Raw genomic sequence first — 25202 nt, forward strand, 5'->3', positions numbered from 1 at the left:
ATAAATGTACTAAGAAATATTGATGCGAAGTTTTATAGAAAGATAATGAGAGATAGGGGAGCGATCTGCCAGCATAAGCGGAGCATGGGGTACCTCTATATGGTTATGCTCATATCCCGAGCATAATGTGCCGACCATGGGTACATATGCTTAGGGTAGCGACATAGTCGGAGTGTCATGCCCCTACTTCAGACAAGGAAGGAGAGTGGGATCTCGAATAAAGGTTGAAGTATGAGTTTGCTTAGATAATGCTTGCATTTGGTTGTTGGCGTAGTCTTGCCCTTAGCAAGACGAGATGATCTGCAATTGCTCTCCGTTTGGAGCGGATGTGCTCGGAGGCCCAAAACTCCTACAAAGAGAATAAAAAAAGAAAAATAATGAGAGATAACAGAATTAAATAAATGGGTTCACTTTTTCTTCTTACTTTAGCAAGAAACATAACTTATTATTGAATAAATGACAAAAACGAAAAACGATAGCTCCAAAATATGTGAAATAAAAACACAAAATAGAAAAAATACATAAGAAGTATGCCTCAAAAAGGAGAAGAAATAAAGACTAACATGAAGAACACGCATAGAAAATTATGATAGCAACTGGGGCAATGCAAAGCAGCCAAGGGAGAACATGACAAAATGATAAGCCCCCAATATGCTTTAAGTTTACAAAGCTAGAGGTTCTTCTAGGATCCTTGTAAACGGACACAAATGAGTCTAACTTACCGAAGGGTTCCAACCAAGAGTTTAGTTAGAGGATGAATCACTCTTAAATCAAACTTAGAATCTATGATGGTCTCTCCTAGATCCTAAGACGACTCACTCCAGAATTAGATTGATCAAAACTAATCCAATGAATCGATTGAACATCAAACCTAAGACAAGATTTGATAGAAAAGACAACACCAAAGGGGTTGAATAAGCAAAAGCTTTTTAGTATTCATTGTATATCATTTCATAAGCATTACAAACCTTTTTATAGGCCAAATGGTCATGGATAGACCAAGGAACTCAAAAGTCATTCAAATACACTTAATTGCAAATTGTAGAAAATAAGACCTAGAAACTTAAAACTTGATTACACATCAAACGAGCAACCATTTCTCAAAATTAAAAGATAGAATTGTTTTTAAATTGTCTTAAATATGTGCTATGTAATCCGCCCCTCATAATGGTAATGTTTGACAACCTTGACATCACGAAATTCCAAGAGATGCAAGTTGGATAGCCACATCTTCACAAATTCTGCATACTTTTTTCGTTCCTCGTGCCATCTTCCAAATTACACAACTTTTCCCGTGCCATCTTGACTCCATGCTCTTCTTGACTTGCTGAACTAACATTGTACAAGAATTTGAGTTCAAAATTCTTGGTTTCTCGTTGTGCATTTGCCAGTTTTTGAACATGCAGTGTGAAATCCTCTTGTATCTTCTTTGCCTTGCGCTTCGTGATTGGTCCTTCAGGTACATGCAATAAATTATTGAGTGAATCCACACCATCCTCCCTTTCTTTAGAAGAATTTTTCCTCAAATCAAGGTCTTCATTGCCTACATCAAAAAGAGTCAAGTCAGCCAAATTAAAAGTAGAACTTACATTGTACTTACCTCGTAGATCTAACTTGTATGCATTGTTATTGATCCGTTCAAGCACTATAAAAGGGCCATCGCCTCGTTGTTGAAGTTTTGACTTCCTTTGATCCGGAAACCTTTCCTTTCTTAGATGAACCCAAACCCAATCTCCTGGTTTAAAAATCAATTTCTTCCTCCTTGGTTCTTGCGAGTGACTAGCTTTTGATTCTTCTTTTCAATCCTTTCTTTGATTTCTTTGTGAAAAGTTTTGATGTATTCAACCCTAGAAGAAGTTGCATCACTAGTAAACATATTAGGCGGCAAAGGTGATAAATCTAGAGGAGTCAAAGGGTTAAAACCGTACACAACCTCAAAAGGTGAACAATGAGTTGTGTTATGAATTGCCCTATTGTATGCAAACTCCACAAAAGGTAGGGTCTCTTCCCAAGACTTAAGATTTTTAGAAATTAGTGATCTAAGAAAGGCCTCCAAAGTTCTATTAACCACCTCAGTTTGCCCATTCGTTTGTGGGTGACAAGTTGTAGAAAATAGAAGCTTAGTTCCCAATTTTCCCCACAAAACTTTCCAAAAATGACTTAAAAATTTAACATCCCTATCACTAACAATAGTTTTGGGAATGCCATGCAATCTAACTACTTCTCTAAAGAAGAGATTAGCTATGTTGGCAGCATCATCGGTTTTGTTACATGGAATGAAATGAGCCATCTTACTAAACCTATCAACCACCACAAAAGTACTATCATGTTGTCTTCTAGTCTTTGGTAATCCTAGAACGAAATCCATGCTAATGTCTACCCATGGTTCATTAGGAACATCTAATGGTGTGTAAAGGCCATGTGGTTGTGTCTTAGACTTAGCCTCCTTACACTTGAAACATTGCTTGCACACTTTGTTCACATCTTTCCTCATTTTAAGCCAATAAAAGTGTTCACACAACATGCTATATGTTTTAAATTCTCCAAAATGTCCCATAAGTCCTCCCCCATGAGCTTCCTTCACAAGTAACTCTCTAATGGAACACTTAGGAATACAAAGCTTTCCTTTCCTAAAAAGCATCCCATCAAACACAATATAATCTTGAACATTTTTCCCTTCTAAACATTGCGCATACACATCATAAAATTCAGATTTCTCAACTTTGTACAACTCAATCATGTGTTTAAAACCAAGAACTTTTGCACTAAGGGATGAGAATAAAGCATACCTTCTTGATAATGCATCGGCCACCATATTGTCCTTACCCTTTTTGTAATGGATCACATAAGGAAATGTCTCAATGAATTCCACCCATTTCGCATGCCTCTTGTTAAGTTTAGTTTGACCTTTGAGATGCTTCAAGCTTTCATGATCTGTGTGGATAACAAACTCTTTTGGCCATAAGTAATGTTGCCAAACTTTCAAAGCCCTCACAAGCGCATGTAGCTCCTTGTCATAAGTCGAGTAGTTGAGTTGAGCTCCATTTAGTTTTTCACTAAAGAACATGATTGGTTGCTTTTCTTGCATCAAAACAGCCCCTATACCTATCTCACTTGCATCACATTCTATCTCAAAAGATTTATCAAAGTTAGGTAAAGCAAGACAAGGTGCTTTGATCAATTTTTCTTTAAGCTCATTGAATGCATTTTCCTGCTTTTCTTTCCATTCAAATTTCACATGCTTTTTCACAAGTTCAGTTAATGGTGAGGCTATGCTACTAAAATCTTTAATAAATCTCCTATAGAAACTAGCCAAACCATGGAAGGATCTTACCTCGGATGCATTGGTAGGAGTTGGCCATTCTCGGATAGCCTTTACCTTTTCTTCATCAACTTTTACTCCATCCTTTCCAACAATGAACCCTAGGAAATGTATTTGTTCTAGACAAAAACTACACTTTTTGAAGTCGGCATAAAGCTTCTCTTCTCTAAGTTTGAGTAAAATTGTCTTAACATGCAAAATATGATCATTCAAGCCTTTTGAGTAAACAAGGATATCATCAAAGTATACAACCACAAATTTTCCTATGTATTCCTTCAAAACATGATTCATTAACCTCATAAAAGTACTTGGTGCATTAGTAAGGCCAAACGGCATAACAAGCCATTCATAAAGCCTAAACTTTGTTTTGAAAGCCGTTTTCCATTCATCTCCTACATGCATACGAATTTAATGATAACCGCTTTTAAGGTCTATTTTTGAAAACAGATTAGCACCATGCAATTCATCTAACATGTCATCTAATCGAGGAATAGGATGTCGATACTTTATCGTTATTTTGTTGATAGCTTGACAATCAACACACATCCTCCATGTACCATCTTTCTTGGGTACCAAAATCACCGGAACTGAGCAAAGACTCATACTTTCTCTAATACCCTTTATTCATGAGTTCTTCAACTTGTCTTTGGATCTCCTTAGTCTCGGTTGGATTGGTTCTATAGGCAGCCATGTTTGGAAGAGTTGCACCCGGAATGAAGTCAATTTGATGCTCAATCCCTCTTAGAGGAGGTAAACCCGTAGGTGCATCTTCATGTGGAAACATGTCATTAAATTCCTGCAAAAGAGATTTAAAAGCACTAGGCAAACCATCATTAGAGTTAGGCTCATTTTCTAAACACTTTCCTTTGCACATAAGTACAAAGGTTGGTGCTTCGAATGAAAACATATTTCTCACTTCCCCTTTTCTCATAACCAAACTCACATTCTTTATTTTTTTCTCAAAATCACTTTTTTTTCTCTCTTGATTTGCACTCACCTTTTGCCCCTCGCCTTCCTCTCTTTCTTCACTATTCTCTCTTTCTTTTAACTTATTTTCTTCTCTCCTCTCCTTTTCTTCAAATTCTTTTCTTTTCTTTTCTAATTTCAAATGATCACAATGTACTTCATATGGAGATAATGGCAGCAAAGTAAACTTCTTCCCATCCAAAGTAAAGGTATACTTGTTCAACAATCCATCGTATGTAACTTCTCTATCATATTGCCAAGGTCGGCCTAACAAAATATCTCCCGCATGCATAGGTACAACATCACAAAGAACTTCATCCTTATATCTTCCCAAAGTAAAAGAAATAAGAACTTGAGAATTTACCTTCAATTCTCCTTTGTTGGTCAACCATTGAAGTTTATATGGTTTTAGATGTGGACGAGTAGTAAGTTGAAGCCTTTTTACAAGAAAACTACTTACCACATTTGTGCAACTTCCATTATCAATCACCAAGCTACATGGGCTTCCTTTAATCAAACATCTTGTGTGAAACAAGTTTTCCCTTTGATCTTCAATTTTCTCTTCCTTGATTTTCACATTAAGTACCCGCCTTGTAATCAGAGATATGGAACTACCTTCTTCAATATACTCGTCATCAACGGGTGTTTCATATTCTTCCTCAAGTTATGCATCATTTTCCTCACATTCATCTTCCGAATCAATCACGCCATTTCTCACCACCATGACTCTTTTATTGATACAATCTTTACTCATATGTCCAAACCCTTGGCACTTCCAACATTGAATAGAACTAGTCTTCTCTCTTACCTCCTTTGAAGCTTCAACCTTCTTAGTATTAGAGCTCTCGGTCTCCACTTTTTGGGCAGCCACAAATTTCTCCCTTGATTGCATTGATTCATTCCTATTCACATAACCATCCTTGTTCCATGTATTAGAACTTGAAAAGGTGTGAGTTTTAGACACATACCTTTTTGAACGCTCCTTTTCTTCCTTCAATTGAGCTTCAATTTTGATAGCATAATGATACATATCTTCCATATTATATGGTGGATTTCTATCAACAAGATGAACAATTTCTTGATTCAACCCTCCAAGGAACTTAGACATGGTGTCTTCCTCATTTTCTTGGATTCTTGCTCTTCCAATCAAAGTCTCCATCTCTCGATAATATTCAGCAACACTTTTTGTACCTTGCCTCAAATATTGTAATTTAGTTTTCAAATCTCTTTCATACTGTTTTGGGACAAACCTTTTCCTCATGGCTTCTTTGAGTTCTTCTCAAGTTTCTATTGGATTCTCCTCTTTCCTCCTTCTCTCGGACTTGAGATAATGATACCATTCAGATGCATAATTGGTGAATTCGGCAATGGCAAGTTTCATCTTCTTATTCTCACTAAATGTGTTGCAATCAAACACATGTTCTATCTTCCTTTCCCATTGCAAATATGTCTCTGAATCCGTCGTTCCAGTAAAAGGTGGAATCTTGAGTTTAACTCCTCCATCTCTATCTTCATGCACTCTTTCCATCCTTCTAGGTTGCATTACGTTGGTGAGGTTATTTCTTCCTCTCCCTCTCACATTTCCTCTACCTCCAAGCTGTCTTTCATGTGCATTTAAGTCAAACATACCTTCATCTTCTTGAAACGGTCGTACTTCCCTTTGTTGTTGTGCCCTCCTTTCTTGTCTTTCCTCCCTCATCAATTCCAACATACCTTGAATTGCTTGAAGGATAGCAACATTTGGATCTATCACTTCCGGAACTTCTTCTCCATCATGCGATATATTTTTTTTTTTTTTTGTATTTAGGAGCAAGGACCTTTCCACACTTCTCACAAAGATTTCATTCAAGGACACTCGTGTTTATCACTCAAGGGTAGGCTTTTGGTACTAGGTCAAAGATGTAAGGGTTGGATTTAATTTTGGTGCAATCTTGCTATACGCTTGATATAACTGATTCAAATGATCAACTTTTCACAATCTAAACTAGAGCAACTCAACCTTAAGACCAGCAACTGCAAACTTTGAACAAACACACAATATAATGACACTAACTTTTGGTGTGCCCCTCGGATCTTCGAATAAAAATCTTTTTTTTTCTGATTTTGTTTTAATTTTTTTCCCTCTGAATTTGTTTTTTTTCCTCTGAATTTGTTTTTTTTTTTTTTTTTTTTTGAGTACTCCGAGAGCAAGACTTGATTATAAACTCGTATTGAAAAAGAAAAAAAATGACGGAAAGTAAAGATATTTCACCTCTAGAGTCGGCCAAAGGATGTTGACCAAGGGCTCTGATACCAAATGATAAGCCTCCAATATGCTTTAAGTTTACAAAGCTAGAGGTCCTTCTAGGATCCTTGTAAACGGACACAAATGAGTCTAACTTACCGAAGGGTTCCAACCAAGAGTTTAGTTAGAGGATGAATCACTCTTAAATCAAACTTAGAATCTATGATGGTCTCCTAGATCCTAAGACGACTCACTCCAGAATTAGATTGATCAAAACTAATCCAATAAATCGATTGAACATCAAACCTAAGACAAGATTTGATAGAAAAGACAACACCAAAGGGGTTGAATAAGCAAAAGCTTTTTAGTATTCATTGTATATCATTTTATAAGCATTACAAGCCTTTTTATAGGCCAAATGGTCATGGATAGACCAAGGAACTCAAAAGTCATTAAAGTACACTTAATTGCAAATTGTAGAAAATAAGACCTAGAAACTTAAAACTTGATTACACATCAAACGAGCAACCATTTCTCAAAATTAAAAGATAGAATTGTTTTTAAATTGTCTTAAATATGTGCTATGTAATCCGCTCCTCATAATGGTAATGTTTGACAACCTTGACATCACGAAATTCCAAGAGATGCAAGTTGGATAACCACCTCTTCACAAATTCTGCACACTTTTTTCGTTCTCCGTGCCATCTTCCAAATTACACAACTTTTTCCGTGCCATCTTGACTCCATGCTCTTCTTGACTTGTTGAATTAACATTCTACAAGAATTTGAGTTAAAAATTCTTGGTTTTTCGTTGTGCATTTGTCAGTTTTTGAACATGCAGTGTGAAAGCCTCTTGTATCTTCTTTGCCTTGCGCTTCGTGATTGGTCCTTCAGGTACATGCAATAAATTATTGAGTGAATCCACATCACAAAACTTCTAAAGTTATTTGAGAATGACACATCACTTCAAAATTCCAAAAAGAACCCTCTAGCAATCAAACTTCATCTTCTGACATGAACTATCATCTTCTGACATGAATTATGTGTATATAATAGTTTTTATATTATTTTATTAATTACCTAGCTTTATAATTTTCCACCTGGTCCGAGGGTTATTTATATGTGGAACAACCTACCGATGCTCTACATAATGTGGATATGTGTGTGTATGTATGTATATATGTGTGTATACTTATATTCCAAATTCTTCATGCACTAAAATTTATTTAGGAGGTCTATCTAGTTTCTAACTCTTAGTTTCGACCCTAAAAAATGATTAGTTTTTAAAGTCAGTCTTTGAAATGTCATGTCATCTACAACTTTATTGTTTACAGGTGATTTACTTTGACGAAGAACGAAAGTACAACAAGGACATCACTCTTGGCCTTATTCACAGTGAATTATTAAACCTCGTAGAGTACAATGTTCATATTGCGAAACTAATTGATGGAGGTAGGAATAGTAAGTGAACATGTTGATTTCATTAATGTTTCTTTTATTTTTTTTATTATTATTTTTTTGGTGTTAGTATAAACTGACCATTTAAGCAATTTTTTAGAGGTTGCGACAGAGTTTGCTATATCCCTCCTCCAAACCTTGGTTGTGGATGAATCGAGTGTAATTTCAGAACTTCACAATTTTGTTGATGAATTAGCTAAGGTTTTTATGTTGTATGAGAGTTACTGAAGGACTCTTTCTTGGTACTTTTCTAAAGCCTCTTTGTCATTTAATTGCTAGGTTGCTGCAAAACCTGGATCTTTCAAGCCTTTACAGCATCTAGTTGAGATAATCAAGAATCCTGCTACTAGTATATATCAGCGGTTAAGGTTGGGAAAGAGGATAAGGCTAGACTTGCCAAAGACAAGAAGATTTCTTTAGAAGATTGCTACAACATTGTCTTGAATCATGAATGTAACTACTTTAATGCTTATCATGCAGTTTTATTAAAGCCAAGAGCAAAAGTATCATTGGAAGATATGGCTGCTATTGTAGATATTGGGTTAGAATTGTCTCACACGTCACAAGACAAGTTGCATGCACAGGTGCTAATATTTACATTTGAAATGTTAGAATTGCTCTACTAATAGTGACACTACCAATAATTATACTAATGATTTTGAATGCAATATTTGCTTTGAGTTAGCTCAAGACCCAATTATTATTCTTTGTTGTCATCTCTTTTGATGGTCTTGTTTATATAGAAGGTTGCATCATCACTCACAATGTTAAGAATATCTTGTTTGCATTCAACACCTTTCATGGAGGTCATGGTTGTCACCATTTTTGCAACCCTCAACTCTAGGTCAGCATGCTGATAAGGTACTAAAAAACCTTCAGTTAGGTCAGCATGGTCAAATTGTTTTATTGTTGTCTTTATAATTCTTGCCTTGTTCTGGTGGTGAAAGATAAATGTTTGACACCAATGAAAATTGCACAAGTGTAGAAATTTTCATTTAGAGCTTATGAAGTAGGTTAGCTGACACTGTACTGATCATATATAGTGTTATTTGCCTTTTGTGTAAAACACGTACTTTATGTTAATTTCCTATATTCCTAAATTCTCATCACATCTTAGTTCCCTATAAAGATGCTCATTACTTAATCTTCTATATTAATTATGATCCATGTTAATTTAAACAAGTTGATCCTTGATGAGATTTCTGTTTACCCATTTGTTTCAACTCAGATTGTGTGAGTGATATGTAGCTAAATATATGATCTGATTTCTTTAATAATATTAATTTTTACCAAATAAGAAATTGTAGGAATTTATGTTTCCTGGCCAGGGGTTTTGTTTTTCTTAACAAGTAGTGAAGTATATAAACTATCGAGGTCTAGTGCTATGCATGCTCGATAGACTATTATTATATTTTAATGTGCCGATTGCCAAATATATGAGCTTTATACTAATCTTTAGAGTTTATCATTGTGACATTATTGATCTATTATGAGATTTCTGCTTTGAACATCAATAATTTTAACTTTATTTATCATCCTAACATTTGTACCGAATATCAGGACAGTAAACCAGGTTAAATTGTTAGTCTCGATTGAATATATTTGTCTTATATTCTAAAGCTAGAATCAGTCTTTGGTTGTTAGAGGAGCAATATTATTACTGCTTTCCCTTGACAAACTTTCTCTTCTAGTTCTAAGTTTTATGTTCTGCTAGATGATTGATCGATTGGCCAACACAATTCCATCCATTTTGGGGTTTGTTTCCTTGTGGCTAACGGTATGAAGTCAAATGCTTATTGACTTATTCTACCATCTTAAATAGAGTCTAGTTATTTAATTTTATATGGATTTCGTGAGTGGTAGAACATTGGTTGGTCCTCCTAATTGGAGGAATTCCCATCACAATGCCAATTGTTTTGTAGGTCATAATGGCGATTTGATCACACCGTCTATCTAAACAGGTAGCTAAATTTCTATGCTAAAACATGTTGCTATATATTTGCTTAAATTTGACTGTTTATGGTGGATGTCAGCTTATCTTGATGTCTTTCATAGGGAGCTATGATCACTAAACGAATAACTGCAATAGAGAAGAAATGGCTACAACTAAATACAATTAGTCAACCCCTTATCTTAGGTCAAGATCTTGAAGTTGGTCATTTTGTGGAGCATCCTAGCTTGTTATTGGTTGCAGCTTTTGTTATTACTTTTATAATATATTTTTTTTCTTTATTTGCAAAGGATGATCAATGTAATAGTTAAACTTCTCATTATTTTTGTGTTTGGAGCCAAATTGTATATATAAACATACACAATGTTAGGATTTCATTTTGTATATATACAAGTAAAAGAGAAATATCATAGTTTCTAAAAAAACATTGTTGACATAACTCTAGACAAATAATTTTGGTTTTTAACTATTTAGCGTCATAAAAAAAATGAACAATAATGCAACAATTTAATAAAAATAAATTTGTAAAAATGGATTGCAAAGACAAGACTCTTTAATATCGGGTTTAAACTAACATTATTGGGGATCTATGACAATGTCAGTTTAAAACCGACATCGTACCTCTTTAATGTCGGTTTTAAATCGACATCAAAGCCCAACTGACACTAAAGGACTTTAATAACACTGTCATAGATCTTGGTTGCCAACCAACACTAAAGGCCTTTAATGTCGGTTTTAAACTGACATTAAAGTACAATTTTGTACTAGTGATCATTTAACTTTCTATATGATCTCCAACATCTTGCACAATCGTTTACCTTCAATTCCTAATTAACACTTAGTCAAACTTCCTCATTCTCATTAATCGTGAAATACCTTCGATGACACTTTTGAACTCCTTTTATAATCTTATCTCTAAACAACATTTAATCTTCCAAGTTGTTCAAAAAAAACTTAAGTTTCTCTTAGATTTGGGGTTTATACACATTAATATCCTTTAACCTATTGAAAAAAGTTTTTTAAAAAATCATCTAACTAATGGTTTGTATAGTTCATTTTTTTTTTTTTTTGAAGTTATGTGAATGTGCGAATTCTTTTTTGGAAACCGCTCATAATTAAACTTTATTTAATTTTTTTTATATAATTTGTTCAATACCTCAATTGTCTCTAGAACATACCAAACAAAATCTAAAAAACTATAAGTTAAAACATAAAACCTCCAGAAATTTACAAAATCTGCATATCAAAACTGAAACAATAAATTGCAAAGTAAAAAAGAGGAGTGATAAAGAAATAATTACATTCAATGGTTAGGAATAACTTTCTTAACTAGCTAGTCACTACAAATAAAAATAAATTAGAATTACAAGAATGATCAACAAAGTCTTAATCTGTACCCAACTAAAGAGGGCCTTGTAGAAATGAAAATAGAGAATCGCGTTAAACCTTAGAGGAAGAGATGAAGGTGAAATGGGATATAGATGAGCAATTTACATTTCTATACTAGCTGATGACTTTTCTTTAACTTTTATTTTAGAAATGAAGGGAATCGATCTAACTTTTTCATTACTTTCTTTCTTAATTTATTTTTAAAATTTAAGGACGTTATTAAAATTTTTGGAAGTTTACAAATATTTTATTTTTGTGAAATTGAGTAATTACATGGTAATGCGAGACATAAAGAGCATACATCATGTCATTACCATGTCTCATCGCATAGAATAAGATGCACAACATACAACACTACACTAAGCACACTGAGTTCGAAAACATACCAAGCATTAACCATGGTAAACAATTGTATTAACTATGGTAAATGATCGTTTAGATCATATCCACACGATCATGTAGTTCTTTTTAAAAAATGGTAAAAGATCTTCAAATTTAAATGTTCGTGTTGAACATGCTAAATGATCGTGTTGACTATTGTAAACGATCGTTTAGATCATATCCATACTATCATGTTCTTTTTAAACGACGAGAAAATGGCTTCAAATCTAAATGGTCATATTGACTATGGTAAATGATCGTGTTGTTAACAATAAACGATCGTTTAAATCATGTCACCGTGATATTTAAACAATCTTAATATTCTTGAATATATAAGGAAGACGAAGTAGCTTTAAAGAATCTTGCCCAAAAATGTATGATGAAATAGAAGATTTAAACAAAAGAATAAATTGTTTTAAAATATAAGAAAGAAAATTTGGGAGAGGAACTGAAGAAATCCGGAAGAGAAGACGAATAAATCGCAAAAAAGAAGAAAAAAGATCAACGACGAATCGTCTGCAATATTGAAGGTCAGATCTTGAAATTATTAAAATATTGTACAGCTTCATGGACTTTTGTTTTTTTTTTTTTTTTTTGTTACACTAACCCTAAATATTTTCATGTTTCGTTAGATTTACACAAATTAATCATATTTAAATAGATAATTTAATGGGGCTCTTGCAAATATGGCAATTATAGTATCATAAATTAGACTCATAGCACATTATTTTCACATTTTCAAAAATAGCAAAATTGAAGCTCAGCCTACATTTTAAAAATACGAAATTACAAAGCTACCCTTCAGTCATTTCACGTTTTTTTCTTCCCCAAAATTTAAGGTAATTACTGATACCAATATATACGGTTAATACACCAATATTTACCATTGATACACCTGATTTGTTTCACTGATGTACTGCTTATACACTTTTTTTTTACTCTTTAATACTTCACTAATACATATTATTAGTTTGACACACTTGATATGTTGTTGATATACTTGTTCAGTTGTTGATACACTTAATCAATTAAATACACTTGATGCACTAAACATGATACAATTTATATATTGTTGATATACTTGTTATGATTTGCCGATACACTTGACAGATTTAATACACTTAATCACTTGCTAAACTTTATTGATACATATTAATTTAAAACACTTGATATGTTGTTGATACGCTTGTTAAACTATTGATACACTCAATCAATGAAATACACTCGATGCACTAAACATGATATACTTTATGTATTGTTGATACAATTGTTATGGTATGTTTACAATCGAACATGTTGAACATAATTACTACCTATAGACAACAAATTAAAACTAAAAGTTCAATACATGACTCAACCTGAATTTCAATATATATCAAGTTCACAAAAGAATCAAATGATGATCACTCCATTAACCAAACACAATTTGTTTTGTAATCTACATAGCAATGTTGCTCATCTCATTGACCACTATGAAAAACAATTACTACAAGCTTAACCATAACTATAGTGAACTGCAACAATTTTGAAAAAATAAAAGGCATTTAATAAGTGTATTAATCAACTAATACATATAATAAAAGAAGATCGCAACTTTGATATACAAAATTAGGGTATTTCTTTCCAAACTCAAACCAAGATCATCTTAGAATAGCTAATTAAGGTAAATCAAGACATTACAAATCTTCTGATGACCTTCATTTTAAACAAGTCATCACAAAATGATGCCTACTTTTTAATAATGGACATTATATACATTTTCAAAACTTCATAAACATCCACCAAGTTCATCAACAAATTCTTCTAAATTAGAATTATTCCACCGTAAAGGATACTCTTCAAGAAAATAGTTCTACACTTGGGATCACAGTAGAGTAAAGTGAACATTCAAGACTCAACAACTTTTTCAAACCTCAAGAATTCAGTTTCTCTCTCTAGAATTTGAAAGGAGATAAAAGAAAACAACTTACAATGACGAAATCAATATGAAAATTTTTCCTTATCTCCAAATTTGTTAACAACCTCTTCAATTTCGACTTCGTAACCCAACTAAGAACTCCAGCGTCGTCCACCACATGTGGTTTCCTTCAATGGCACATCATTTAGAACATCAAATTCAGACGCTAGCACATTATGACCAGCCAACAATCTGAAAAAATTAATCGCCAAAGAAATGGCTACAGCCTCATCGATTGTCAACTTCATCAAATAGTTATTCTAGTGAGGATCTGTTTCGCCTTCTTTAGCTATCGAAGTCTTCTAGTTCGACTTCCCGCAAGGATCACCAGAGATGGAAACGACAACGTATACACTTTCCACAAAGATCATCGAGATTGGAAACTAAGATGCTCCAAAAGGAAAATAGGGTACAATTGGAATTAAAAAAAATATAAAAGTCTGAATTTGATTATTTTTGCTATATTTGCAAAATCACAAACCTTAAAGACATTTTTGCAAAATACCTAAACTATTTTACCACCCTATACAATTTCCCTAGTTAAATTGTTTTTTACTTTAAAAAGAAATAAATTAGAGATAGTATTAGTATTTTTACGGATATATCCTGTGATTGGAAGGACCGACTTGTCGTTTTGGAATAGAAATGGAATTGGGCTACCCTTTGTCAAATATATTCAAATGCCTACACGTGTCAAAAAGACAATGAAAAACGTGGAATTAATCTCTGTTTCACTATTTATTATGCCATTATTTTCCTGATTACTGTTTCTCGATCCGAACACTGCGTTCATCGTCACCCCAACAACTCCCTAAACCTCAACAAACTCAGGAACTTTCCAATTCACGGAGGGAGACAACCAAATTTCTCAACAATGGCTTCCTTCGACGCCTTCACCAACGAAGAGCACGAACAACAACACCACCACCATTCCCCTACAGCGCAACCCTTTGATGATGATGGCTACATGGGATATGACTCTCGTCTCCCCTCTCAACCATACGACTCTTCCACCCCTTTCTCTCCCTCCCACGATGTTTCCCCCGCCGAGCAGCAACCTCAAGCTCCCCCTTCCTTTTTCGAAGACGACGTCATTTCCGATATCCACACTCCTGGAAACACCACTACTCCCAATTTGTCTGACGCTTACGATTTTGGAGTTTCTAATCCTAATCCTGACTATGTATCTCCCTTTGATTCTGTTGACGCTGATGCAGACCATGACAATGCCGCCGCTGCCGCCGTTGGTGGTGGTGGTGGTTTTGACGATGGTGGTCTTTTTGTCTCTGATGGACCGGTTCTCCCCGACCCCAGTGAAATGCGGGAGGAAGGCAATGCTCGACGCGAATGGCGACGGTACGTTTTTTTTTTTATTACCGTTATTCTTTGTTTCTTCTTGAGAGATTGGATTGGTTTTAGATCTGTGATTTTATCATTTTGGGAAGGATTGAAATGTTTCCTTGATGGGTTCATTTTTGTGCTGGAGATTGAAATGGAAGCTCTTGAGATTTTCCATTCTCTTCATAGTGACAGAAAAAAGTTTACCCAATAGCCTAAATTGTTAGCGCAAACGGTGGTTCAAATCTTCTTTGTTGCTAACTTTCACAACCCGCTAATCCCATGCGTGCGTAGTCTCATGATCTATATAGATCGTGTTTATTGTGGCTTTTCACCGATGGATTCCATTACTGGATGAATTTTTGGAAGGAACTATGAACAGTTAGTCATTTGTTGCGATATATCTGACATTAAATGTGTTGGTGTATTTGTTTATTGTAACTTACTTCTGTCTGATAATGGAATGTTCAAATATTGTAGTCCTGTGCCTGGTACAAGACAAATATTGGTGGCAGATTTGTCCTAACATCACGTGTTTGCATAAACGTCCAACATATTAGTAAGACCAATTATATACAAGTTTATTACAGTATTTTATGTAATATATCTATGGGAACAGAAAAAAGGGATAAGCTTAATTCTGTCTGCTTGAAGAAGTTTTTAGCTGATTCATTGGGAAGTTTGATACTGTGCAAAACTCTCATCTCTATTATGCATCATTTTTGTTAGCTGGCTTCATGTGCCACAGTAGTTTCAATTTTCAAGTTGCGGGTTCGTAATGGTTACCCAGGTTCCATGGTCTTGGAATTTCTTTTAATCCTTGGCTAATTGTAAAGGTTAGGCTGTGATTATTTTGAGTTTTTCTGTCTTGTTGCAAAATCTAAGTTAAGTGAGGTGGAACGGGAATTGTTTTGGAACCAAATTTCTCTTAATTTCAAGAGAAATCATTTTCTCTCATTTTTTTAATCTGTTCTTAGCTATTTGCTATTAATCTGAAAACTTTATAGTGCAGTCAAAATGCCATAGATCTTGAGGAGAAAGAGAAGAAAGAAAAGGAGATGAGGAATCAAATAATTAATGAAGCTGAAGAGTATAAAGCATCCTTTTATGAGAAAAGGAGGGTCAATTGTGAAACAAATAAGGCTCACAATAGAGAAAGAGAGAAGGTGAAACCTCTGAAAGCATTGTGTATACATTGATCTTCTTTACCCTGCATCCTATCAATGTCTTCTTGCTATGTATTGTTATTTATTTTTCAAATCTTTTGCAGCTTTACTATGCTAACCAGGAAAGATTCCACAAAGAAGCTGACAAACATTACTGGAAAGCAATTGCAGAGATCATCCCGCGAGAGGTACCTAATATTGAGAAGAGAAGAGGAAAGAAAGATCCTGACAACAAGCCTTCAATAGTGGTCGTTCAGGGTCCAAAACCTGGAAAACCGACCGATCTGTCACGAATGAGGCAGATTTTGTTGAAGTTGAAGCAGACTCCTCCACCTCATATGATGCCTCCTCCGCCCAAACTGGCCAAAGATAACAAGGATGGCAAAGATGGCAAAGATGGAGAAGATGGCAAGGATGGAAAGGATAGCAAGGAAAAAGATAGCAAGGATGGAAAAGATACAAAGGAAGGGAAGGAGGACAAAGGTGGAAATGAAGCAACGGTAGGGACAGGAACCAAAGATGCTAAGGAAGAAGGGAAGGAAGTTGATGAGAAGAAAGCTTCTTCCCCAGCTGCAGTTCTCACACCTACTTCTCCAGCTATAAATATGGATGCCAATGGTACTCCCGATCAACCCATAATAGAGGTTGAGGCTCCTCCTCCTCCTGTGGCTGATTCCGAACAAGCAGTTCCGTTGGTGTCACCTTCTGCAGAGTAAGAAATTATTAATACTTCATCTTATGTTTTATTGTAACTGAATGATTGTTTTTCTCTGTTCACAATTTATCACAGGGAATAAGGAGGAAGCTTTCGTTATGGCCATGCTGCATTGCATTCCCTGCAGCGTGGGATTTGACAGCTCTCTTGTTGAGACTTAGAATTTAGGCCAATTTGTCATTGAATTTTATTATCATCTCTTCGAGACTGAGCTTCTCTTACTTATATACTCCTTTTGTTACAGATGATAGAAAAGTTAATAATACAGACTTGCAAAGTTGTAGTAGAACAGCTCATGTTATTTGTCACACATAATTATGCCAGGGAATATTCACAAAGTAGTAGTAATGGTTATTGAACCAATCACTAGGAATAGAATAGTGCCATTTATTTATTCTCGCGTTTTAACACAACCGGGAGTTCAACCAACCTGGGTTTAACTTTCTAAGGATGGAAGAAAGGAGAATGATTTATTTTGGTTGCACTCATCTATGTACATAGTGATGAGTGCATCATATTCAAGCATGACAATTTTATGTATATGTATGATACAACACACATAATCGTTGGTTATTAGTTGGATTGAAAGTAACATATGGGATTAAGAATCCAAATGAAAAGAAAGTCAGGTAAGACTAAGTTTACATTAACTAATTGTATTAAAGATATGAAGCCACCACCTAGGATTATAAAGAACTATAATGTAATACAAGGCCAAGCCAATAAGTAGCAATTTATTAGGTGATGGGCCATAAGCTAGCAAGTTATTAGTTGATAGGCCATCAAGCGCAGTGCCTTTGTCTGAAACAATATCTATGTTTCATAAAGTTATTTAAAAATGTTTCATGATGTAAAGTCGGACTGTGGAACGCCTTGTGTGAACTATAATGTTAAAAAAGTGAGATTTGAGGATACAATAGAAATACAACACCAAAATTAAACAACTAAAAGCAATGAACACTGTAACCAAGGACCTGATCTGAAATCCAGCTGTATGGGCCTCTCTATTTAATTGAGCATAGTTTGACTAAGAGTCCAAAAGTTAGATTAAACAAAGTAAAGAGACAAGTTGATAATTAAATAACACACTTCAACACACCCCCACGCTCTCTCTCCACTTTTGGAGAGGGCTGGGCTGCTATATCAATATTCTCAATATTCCACACACACCACACCACACCACACCACACCACACTCACTCAACTCATTCATTGGATGCTATTTCGCACTCCAACGGTCACTTTTTTCTACTAAAGATAACGGATAACGGCTACTTTTTCTACTAACACTTCCCCTCCCCTTCCCCTTTAGGCATACAACAAAAAGCAACTAAATATGCTTTTCTTCGTAATATGCCTTTTCTTTTCTCAAACCTCCAAAAAAAAAAAACAAAAAAAGAAAAAAAAAACTGCTGCTATTTTCTCTTTTTCATTAAGTGAAGAAATTAAGGCGGGAAGTGTAAGTGGCTTTTGGAGACCAATTCCTTGGGATTATATCTCTTGCTGAGAGAGCTCTTCCTGTAGATAATGTTGTTAATCTCACTGAGAATGGGCCCTTTAATGGCCCACCAATTACGCACCAATTTGCTCCCCATAGATGGTTCATATCCAGCCACTCCCCTGAATTTTTCTGCCAAACACAAATATTAACTCATATCACTAGTATTCAAAACCCCTCCCTTTTGTCAATATGAATGAGAATTTTTTATAATCATGTGGGAAAAATCCACGCTTTTTCTTCTAATAAAGATACTTCTTTTTCAAAGATTCTTCCGCTCGGATATTCAACTTTCAACGTGTAATTAAGTACCAGCTTTTTCTATCTTTTCACATCTTAAATTATTGTAATTTAACCGATGGAATATTATGCTTTACATGAGTAAAGGGTGTTCTTCTTACTTCTTTTATTTGCATTGCACCGATGTCTCCATCCCCATCCTCGAATTCAACCAACAGTGAGAGCCAGTAATCTGTCGAGCCTTCGTTGACATGGAAGGCAATGTTCTTGCCTGGGTACTTACACGGAGTTCTGTACATTTAGGGCAACTAAAAATAAGCGACAAAATACAAAGCAGCGATGGATAAATAGAAAAGAAACAAACAAATCATAATGTGACAAAAAGAAGAAAAAAAAACAGAGTTGTGACGAATTTCTACCGTCGGTAAATTACTGGGATTTCCCCTCGGTTCCTGAGCTGCCCACCTTCTCCGGCAATGGCCATACGGCCAAAGGCGGCGCCGCTGAGATCGAAGTGAGTATTGCCATTGGAACAATACCCACCTGGGCACTCGTCGGTGACGATTATAGTCACTGCTCGTCTAGAGCAAATGTTGTGGTCTAAACACTTCACTTTGTAACAAGCTCCACAACCCTCACCATTTCTGAACAAAATTGGACTCACAGCCCCAACTCTAGCCTTTAAAGGTTTCACATCCACTAAATTACCATACCCACATGCTCCACCTGTGACTTCACATTGTCAGATCCCTTAATTTCTAGCAGCAAAGAACTAATAAAAAGTGAAATTAGGGGTGGGTTTAAGTGATTTATGAAGTGGGTAAGTTAATTGAAACCCTTGTACACCCACATTTTTAAGCAAAAGTTGGAGATAGTATTTAAAAAGAAACAGAGCAGACCCATAAATCTTACAGACCCTAACAAAGAAAATGTAGGGAAATGGAACCGGCGTACCGTCGCTACCGTCTCCCTCGGGGCTTCCGTACCAAGTGGCAGTGGCTGGAAGCCAATGTAGATCCGGCAGACGGTGTTGGAGCTGAGCCGCCGCCGTGGACCACTGGAGCAAAGCTGCAGCAGAGAACAAAGCTGTAATGAGCCGGAAACTACAGTGGTGAAGGAAGAGCAGCATTTGGGAGGGGGGAGGGGACGACAGCGGTTATCCCGCCGACAAAGTGAGGTTAGGGCGAGCAGGGAGATGGAGAAAAAACAGTTGAGTGAGACGATGGTTAAGTGCGTGAGCGACGGTTTTTGTTGGAGCTCTCTGGAAGGGGGCCGGCCGTTAAGTAAATAAATAAATGAATAAAAAGTATAACAGGGGGGGTTATCAAAAGGACCACTGATATTTACTTTAATTACAAGATGGTCTTCGTTTGTGGGAGCCACGGTTGTTGAGGCGATAATCTCGCTTACTCCCCTTACGGGGCTGCCCCCTCTAACAAATTCGTATTTTCTACCCTTAATCACGCCGCATCCCCTAACCATTTAATTAATTATATTTATCATATAAAAATTATTGCTTTCTTCCTCTAATTTTTTACTTCACTTTCAAATTATCCCCTTCACACTACTTTTGCATGCATCACTCACATTCTTTCTAAAATATTTTTCTATTTTCAAAACTTTTTATGATACCTTATATTCCTAAAATATCATCAAACTTTTATTAAAGCTTTAATGCCGATTGCTCTATTATTCATCTGAACTCAACTTAGATATCCTCATTTTTCTATATACTACTCTTCTTTATTCTTCCATTTCTCTCCTTCCCTATTGTAACAACTATTATATACCAATTTTCTCCCCCACCAAGTCAACTCACGTAACACAATAAATAGCTAAATATTAAATATTGTGTTTTGTCTATTAATGCAAACAATATTATTATAATTTTTAAGTTCTAAAATTTTCTGGGAGGTTTTCATCATTCTCTCTCTTTTTCTATACCCAAATTATTATAATTGAAAGCCAGTTTTATTTTTGTAATTATCAGTATTTCTTTTCTAGATGAAGCATAGTGGCATAATCAACCAGAATGATGGATGCATGAGTAAGAAATTATATTATTGTCCAAGAGGAGAAGTTTAAATTTGTATTCCTACGAATTATGTTCAACTCAAAAAAAAAAAAAAAATTAATGAAATAAAAAGGAGTAAATAATAAATTGAATTTTGTTTTCTTAGTAAACAATTGTACGGACATAATTGAACCTTCCATTTTTAGAGAGAAGTAGGTGGACTGTGGAAATATCAAATAAGTTAGAGCTCAACTTGACAAATTATTTTCAAATTGATTATAACCATATCAAATACACTACATGTCCTATCATTAAGTTTCTTTTTCATAAAAGTTTATTTAAATATTAATTAAATTTGGTAATTAAAAGAAGAAAGATGCTGATCATAACCCTTTTATAGAGGTATTTTTCGGTAACTCAAGTCTCGTTTGATAACTATTTTAGTCTTGGTTTTTAGTTTTTAAAAATTAAGTTCACTTATCGATTTGGTTATTTTATATTATTATGAAATGTTTGTGAAATCTGAAAATAAAAATTACAGAGTTTTAAAAACTTTTATTATATGTGTCTAGAAATGGGCTTCATTATTTGTTATATATTTGAAATTAAGTTTTGCATGTGTTATATTTGTCTTTTTAGAGATTCATTATATATTTGAAATTAAATAATGAAGAGCCTCAACTTACATTTTGTTATATATTCGGAGATATAAGTAATGTTGGAGTTAAATTTAAGAAAGAAAAAAAAAAACGAAAAACAAAAAACAAAGATAGTTTTTTTAAAACATGGTTGGAAAGAAATATATCATATTCCAATCCAAATAAGAAAACGAAAATTCCAACTAATAGCTGAAATTATTCCAAGGGAGAATAGAAAGAACACATTTCTTTTCTTTCTTCTTTTTCATAGAAATACTCTTGTTTGGGAAATTGTTCAAACATTGCGGCATATTCTACCCATCCTAATTCATGCTTTTTTTTATATATTTATATTAATTATCCTAATTTAATTCATCGACCTCATAAATCTTCGTAATAAACCAAAAATATTTTATCAGTTGATTTATAAAATCAGAGAGTTTACTATATTTTATAAATATTTTAGTCATTTTTAATAATTTTTTATTTAAGTTCTTGCACATTCACAGGTGAGGAAGGGATAACGATATGAAAAATTGTTCTTTTTCTTTTTTCTTTTCCAATTGAAATCTCCGACGTCATCTAGCAAAATATAATTAAAATAAGTTATCATTGATGTGTTAGATTGATGGGACGCAATATGCAAATGAATCTTAAAGTTTCTTTTGTTTTTCAATGATTATTATTCACTCATCAACGTCTGATGAGTTAACTTTTATTTTACAAGGTTTAGGGTGAATTTTAATGGAATTTGAAATAAAACTTGTAAAAAAGTAAAGTATATCAGAAGAAAAAGAAGAAAAGAAGGGTTGTAAAGGTTTGTGATGTTTAGAAACAAGAAGAATAAAATATAAAAAGGGTTAAAATAAAAAGTGAAAGACTCTCCATTACCTGTTTTATTAAAGAAGCAAAAATATAACATAATCAATTCATGAATGTTATTGGAAAAGAGTAGACAAGAGAAGCCCACTCTTAAGAGAGAAAAAAAAGAAAAAAAGAAAAAAAGAAAAAGAAAAGGAAAGAATGTCAAAAACATCAAATTAATAATAAGAATAAAGAGACTAAAAAAAGTGACAAAATAATATTTGTTTTTGTTTTGGTTGAAAGAGACAATGGAGCAGTGGGTGAGAAAAGCATTTTTGTGGAATCAGCTTCCGTTGAATACGGCGACTTTAACACCATTTACAATTTTAGGCACTTTGCATTAACAAAACAAACAAATAAAGAAAAGAGAGAAAATTTGGCTTAGTATGTACCAAAACCATTCATTTATTATGAATCACATACAAAATCTTTTGAATTTTCTACTATAATAATTTATAGTATTTGGCAATAGTGGATTCTACCCGATTAGATTAATCATTCTTGACTTTAAAATCAAATATTGTTTTGGGGATTACAAATTTACTTATAAAACTCGTATTTTGTTACCATAACAGATGAAAAACAAACGTAAACATGACCAACTTTTTAAATGAATGGATTGTGTTTTGTGGGCTTATATTTGAATGGTAGATAAGAAAAGGGTTTCGAGGACAAATAATCCAAAGGGTTTGTTTCAAAGTGGACAAATAAATCCAATATTTATACCAAATTGGACCCACTTGATTGGATGTTTGTAATGAGTTCATTAAATTTGTTGGCCCCTCTTCTCTGTCCCTTTTCACATGCAAAATATGGACCTCCATTTTCCATCCTCTTTCCATTCTACTTTCCACTTAAAACTCACCCCCCAACCATTCTACTTTACAAACTTTTCAAATCAGTCCAAATTTAGATATTAAAATTTTGGGGGATGTTTAGGCTTATAATAGTCTTGGCATCATGACAATCCGAATATTATAGTAGTTTACGTTTGGGTATAGATATTATAGTTCAGGTTATTACATTTTGTATTTGAGATGTATATTATTATAGTCTGCGTTGTTATAATCTGTGTTTGGAATGAAAGACTATTATATTATAATATGAGTTTTTCACTTTTTTTTTTTTGCCTATACTATACATGAAACATTCATTTTTCATTTGATTTTATTAAATCTTTTAACAAATTTAGCTTGAAATTGCAACTTTTACTCTTTTTTTCCTAACCTTTTTGATTGAATGTTAGACAGTTATAGACCTAAACTTTTAGAAAATGTCATATATAAACTCTTTGCAATATGTTTCATCTCAGTTTTCATTTCATAATAAATAAATCAATCTCTCTTTCATGAATGTAGCAAATCACGTAAATCTTTATATCCATTTTATCGTTTATATTATCTCTCTTACTTTATTTTAAATCCATAATCACAACACATCACTGAGTAACTTTGAAACTCTCCTATGGCAACTCTTTACATCATCCTTAATAAATATAAAAACATTTTCTTAATTTAATCAAAGAACTAAACAAATCAGTTGCTACCAAAGACATCTGGCCATCTAAAATAACTCTCTCCCAATTAAACTAACTAAATAAATCTTGCTTTCATAACCTTTTTGGTTGAATTTTTCCAACTTTGTGATGCAACAATCATACCTGCTCATTAAATCATCAAAACCCCCGATTAGAAAAGAAAAAAATAAACTTCTATGATTGACTCAAAAAATACAAAATTTTCAAGACTTCTTTTCTCTTGCAATTTGCACTTTTTGTTTACTTTACAGCCATTTGTGGAAGAGCAAAGATTACAAGTTCTTTGTTGTCACGCCCCACCCTATCGGCCACTTCACGCAATTGAAAGAAGGCATGTCGTCTAGACATCCAACGCATATCTCTTCGCGAGATGACAAGTTGAACGCCTAGTAAGCATAAAACTCTCTACTCCATCGCAGAGTTCCAACTTGAACTCGGAAGACCTTTTAAACTTAAACACAATGGAAAACTCTAGTCTGAACAGCTTCGCTTAAACGCCTAGATTTTACTCTCAACTCAACTTCTAAGCGATAAGCTTCAAAGAAACACAAGCGTATCACATCGAAAACAATAACAAATAATATGGAAAACACTCTCCAATTTTATTACTTGGTTTAACACTTTACAAATACATCTCTTCCTCACAAGCCACTTAGATGAAACCTAGATCCTAAGTTCCACGTCTTCCTTCACCCACTGGATTGCTATTCTTCGCGCCAAGGTATTATAAGAATTCCTTTCCTATCCCTCTCCTTGCTTGCATAGTAATTCATCTCAAGGACAAGGCTCAGCCTACACACAAAATTGTGCTGCAACGTCCCTTGGACACAATTACTTTAAACCATCTGAAGACGAATAACTTGATCAGCTTTTCTGCTCCACAATCCATCTTACCTCTCCTTACTCAACCTCAACGCCTGAAGGCCTGGGGAAGAAAAATTTAAATATATAAGTCAAAATACTTAGTAAGTATGCGTTTTGGGAAAAAAAACAACAAAACATTTTCTTTTCTCATACACGTCTTCTAACGCCTCATTTCGTAAATTACATAAATCTCGCATTAGCTCCTCTTATTCCTTTTCACCAAGAACATGAATTCTTCCCATCGTCAAGCCTACTACGATTCACTATCGCCAGTATCTTGCGATTTCACTACCATGTTCACTCCATCCACAGCCTTTGGGAAGTTTCTCGATTCACTTCATTCTTGTTGCATTGTCCATCCACACAACGCCATTCACATTATGTGCGCATCGCATAAGCACTGCTCACTTGATAGGAATAAGGCTAATGGTTTGCATGGATTCACCACAATTAGTACATAGAGAGCAAACATTTTCTCTTTTCAAACAACGTTAATAATAATAACACAAAGATAAAGGACACATTATGCAGAACTCAGACTCATAAGGATCATTTAAGAAAACGTTTCTCAAAACATTAGCTTGCAAATCACCCTCGCAGGAGTAATAAGAAAGATCACCCACACAGGACCATTTAGCCTTAAGAAAGTCAATCACGCGGGATGTTTAGTTTAAGAAATTT

At 34.3% G+C, this 25202-nt stretch overlaps 2 protein-coding genes and 1 long non-coding RNA gene across 4 annotated transcripts; 2 read left to right on the forward strand and 1 right to left on the reverse strand.

Moving 5' to 3' along the window:
* Positions 1-8077: 8077 nt before the first annotated feature.
* LOC127151659 (uncharacterized) lies at positions 8078-9439 on the forward strand. The gene is made up of 3 exons (XR_007824715.1): positions 8078-8171; positions 8250-8338; positions 8451-9439. It is a non-coding gene; the product is annotated as an uncharacterized LOC127151659 (long non-coding RNA).
* Positions 9440-14417: 4978 nt separating this feature from the next.
* On the forward strand, positions 14418-17156 carry LOC103490517 (clathrin light chain 1). 2 transcript variants are annotated; one of them, XM_051091517.1, is made up of 5 exons: positions 14669-15004; positions 15467-15545; positions 15999-16152; positions 16257-16864; positions 16943-17156. In XM_051091517.1, exons 1-5 carry the CDS (start codon positions 14683-14685, stop codon positions 16947-16949), a joined length of 1170 nt encoding a protein of 389 aa, XP_050947474.1. In that variant the 5' UTR covers positions 14669-14682; the 3' UTR covers positions 16950-17156. The 2 variants fall into 2 exon arrangements, with proteins under 2 accessions (XP_008448281.2, XP_050947474.1); XM_008450059.3 differs by lacking the exon at positions 15467-15545 and having other exon boundaries at positions 14418-15004.
* Positions 17157-17842: 686 nt separating this feature from the next.
* Positions 17843-19904, reverse strand: LOC103490518 (expansin-B3). Its single transcript, XM_008450061.2, has 4 exons — positions 19559-19904; positions 19024-19330; positions 18766-18895; positions 17843-18496 (listed from the first exon to the last, which is right to left on the reverse strand). Exons 1-4 carry the CDS (start codon positions 19731-19733, stop codon positions 18299-18301), a joined length of 810 nt encoding a protein of 269 aa, XP_008448283.2. The 5' UTR covers positions 19734-19904; the 3' UTR covers positions 17843-18298.
* Positions 19905-25202: the final 5298 nt, after the last annotated feature.

The sequence above is a fragment of the Cucumis melo genome, chromosome 11 (assembly GCF_025177605.1).
Source record: "Cucumis melo cultivar AY chromosome 11, USDA_Cmelo_AY_1.0, whole genome shotgun sequence".
Classification (NCBI taxonomy): Eukaryota; Viridiplantae; Streptophyta; class Magnoliopsida; order Cucurbitales; family Cucurbitaceae; genus Cucumis; species Cucumis melo.

Excerpts from the sequence above, each read along its gene's own strand:
- LOC103490517 (XM_008450059.3), top strand. The coding sequence starts at position 14,523 with ATGGCTTCCTTCGACGCCTTCACCAACGAAGAGCACGAACAACAACAC. Across the intron at positions 15,005-15,998 it reads GCTCGACGCGAATGGCGACG|TCAAAATGCCATAGATCTTG; the intron begins GTACGTTTTTTT and ends TTTATAGTGCAG. Across the intron at positions 16,153-16,256 it reads ACAATAGAGAAAGAGAGAAG|CTTTACTATGCTAACCAGGA; the intron begins GTGAAACCTCTG and ends AATCTTTTGCAG.
- LOC103490518 (XM_008450061.2), bottom strand. The coding sequence starts at position 19,733 with ATGCTGCTCTTCCTTCACCACTGTAGTTTCCGGCTCATTACAGCTTTG. Across the intron at positions 19,331-19,558 it reads CGAGGGAGACGGTAGCGACG|GTGGAGCATGTGGGTATGGT; the intron begins GTACGCCGGTTC and ends GTGAAGTCACAG. Across the intron at positions 18,896-19,023 it reads ATCCCAGTAATTTACCGACG|AACTCCGTGTAAGTACCCAG; the intron begins GTAGAAATTCGT and ends CTAAATGTACAG.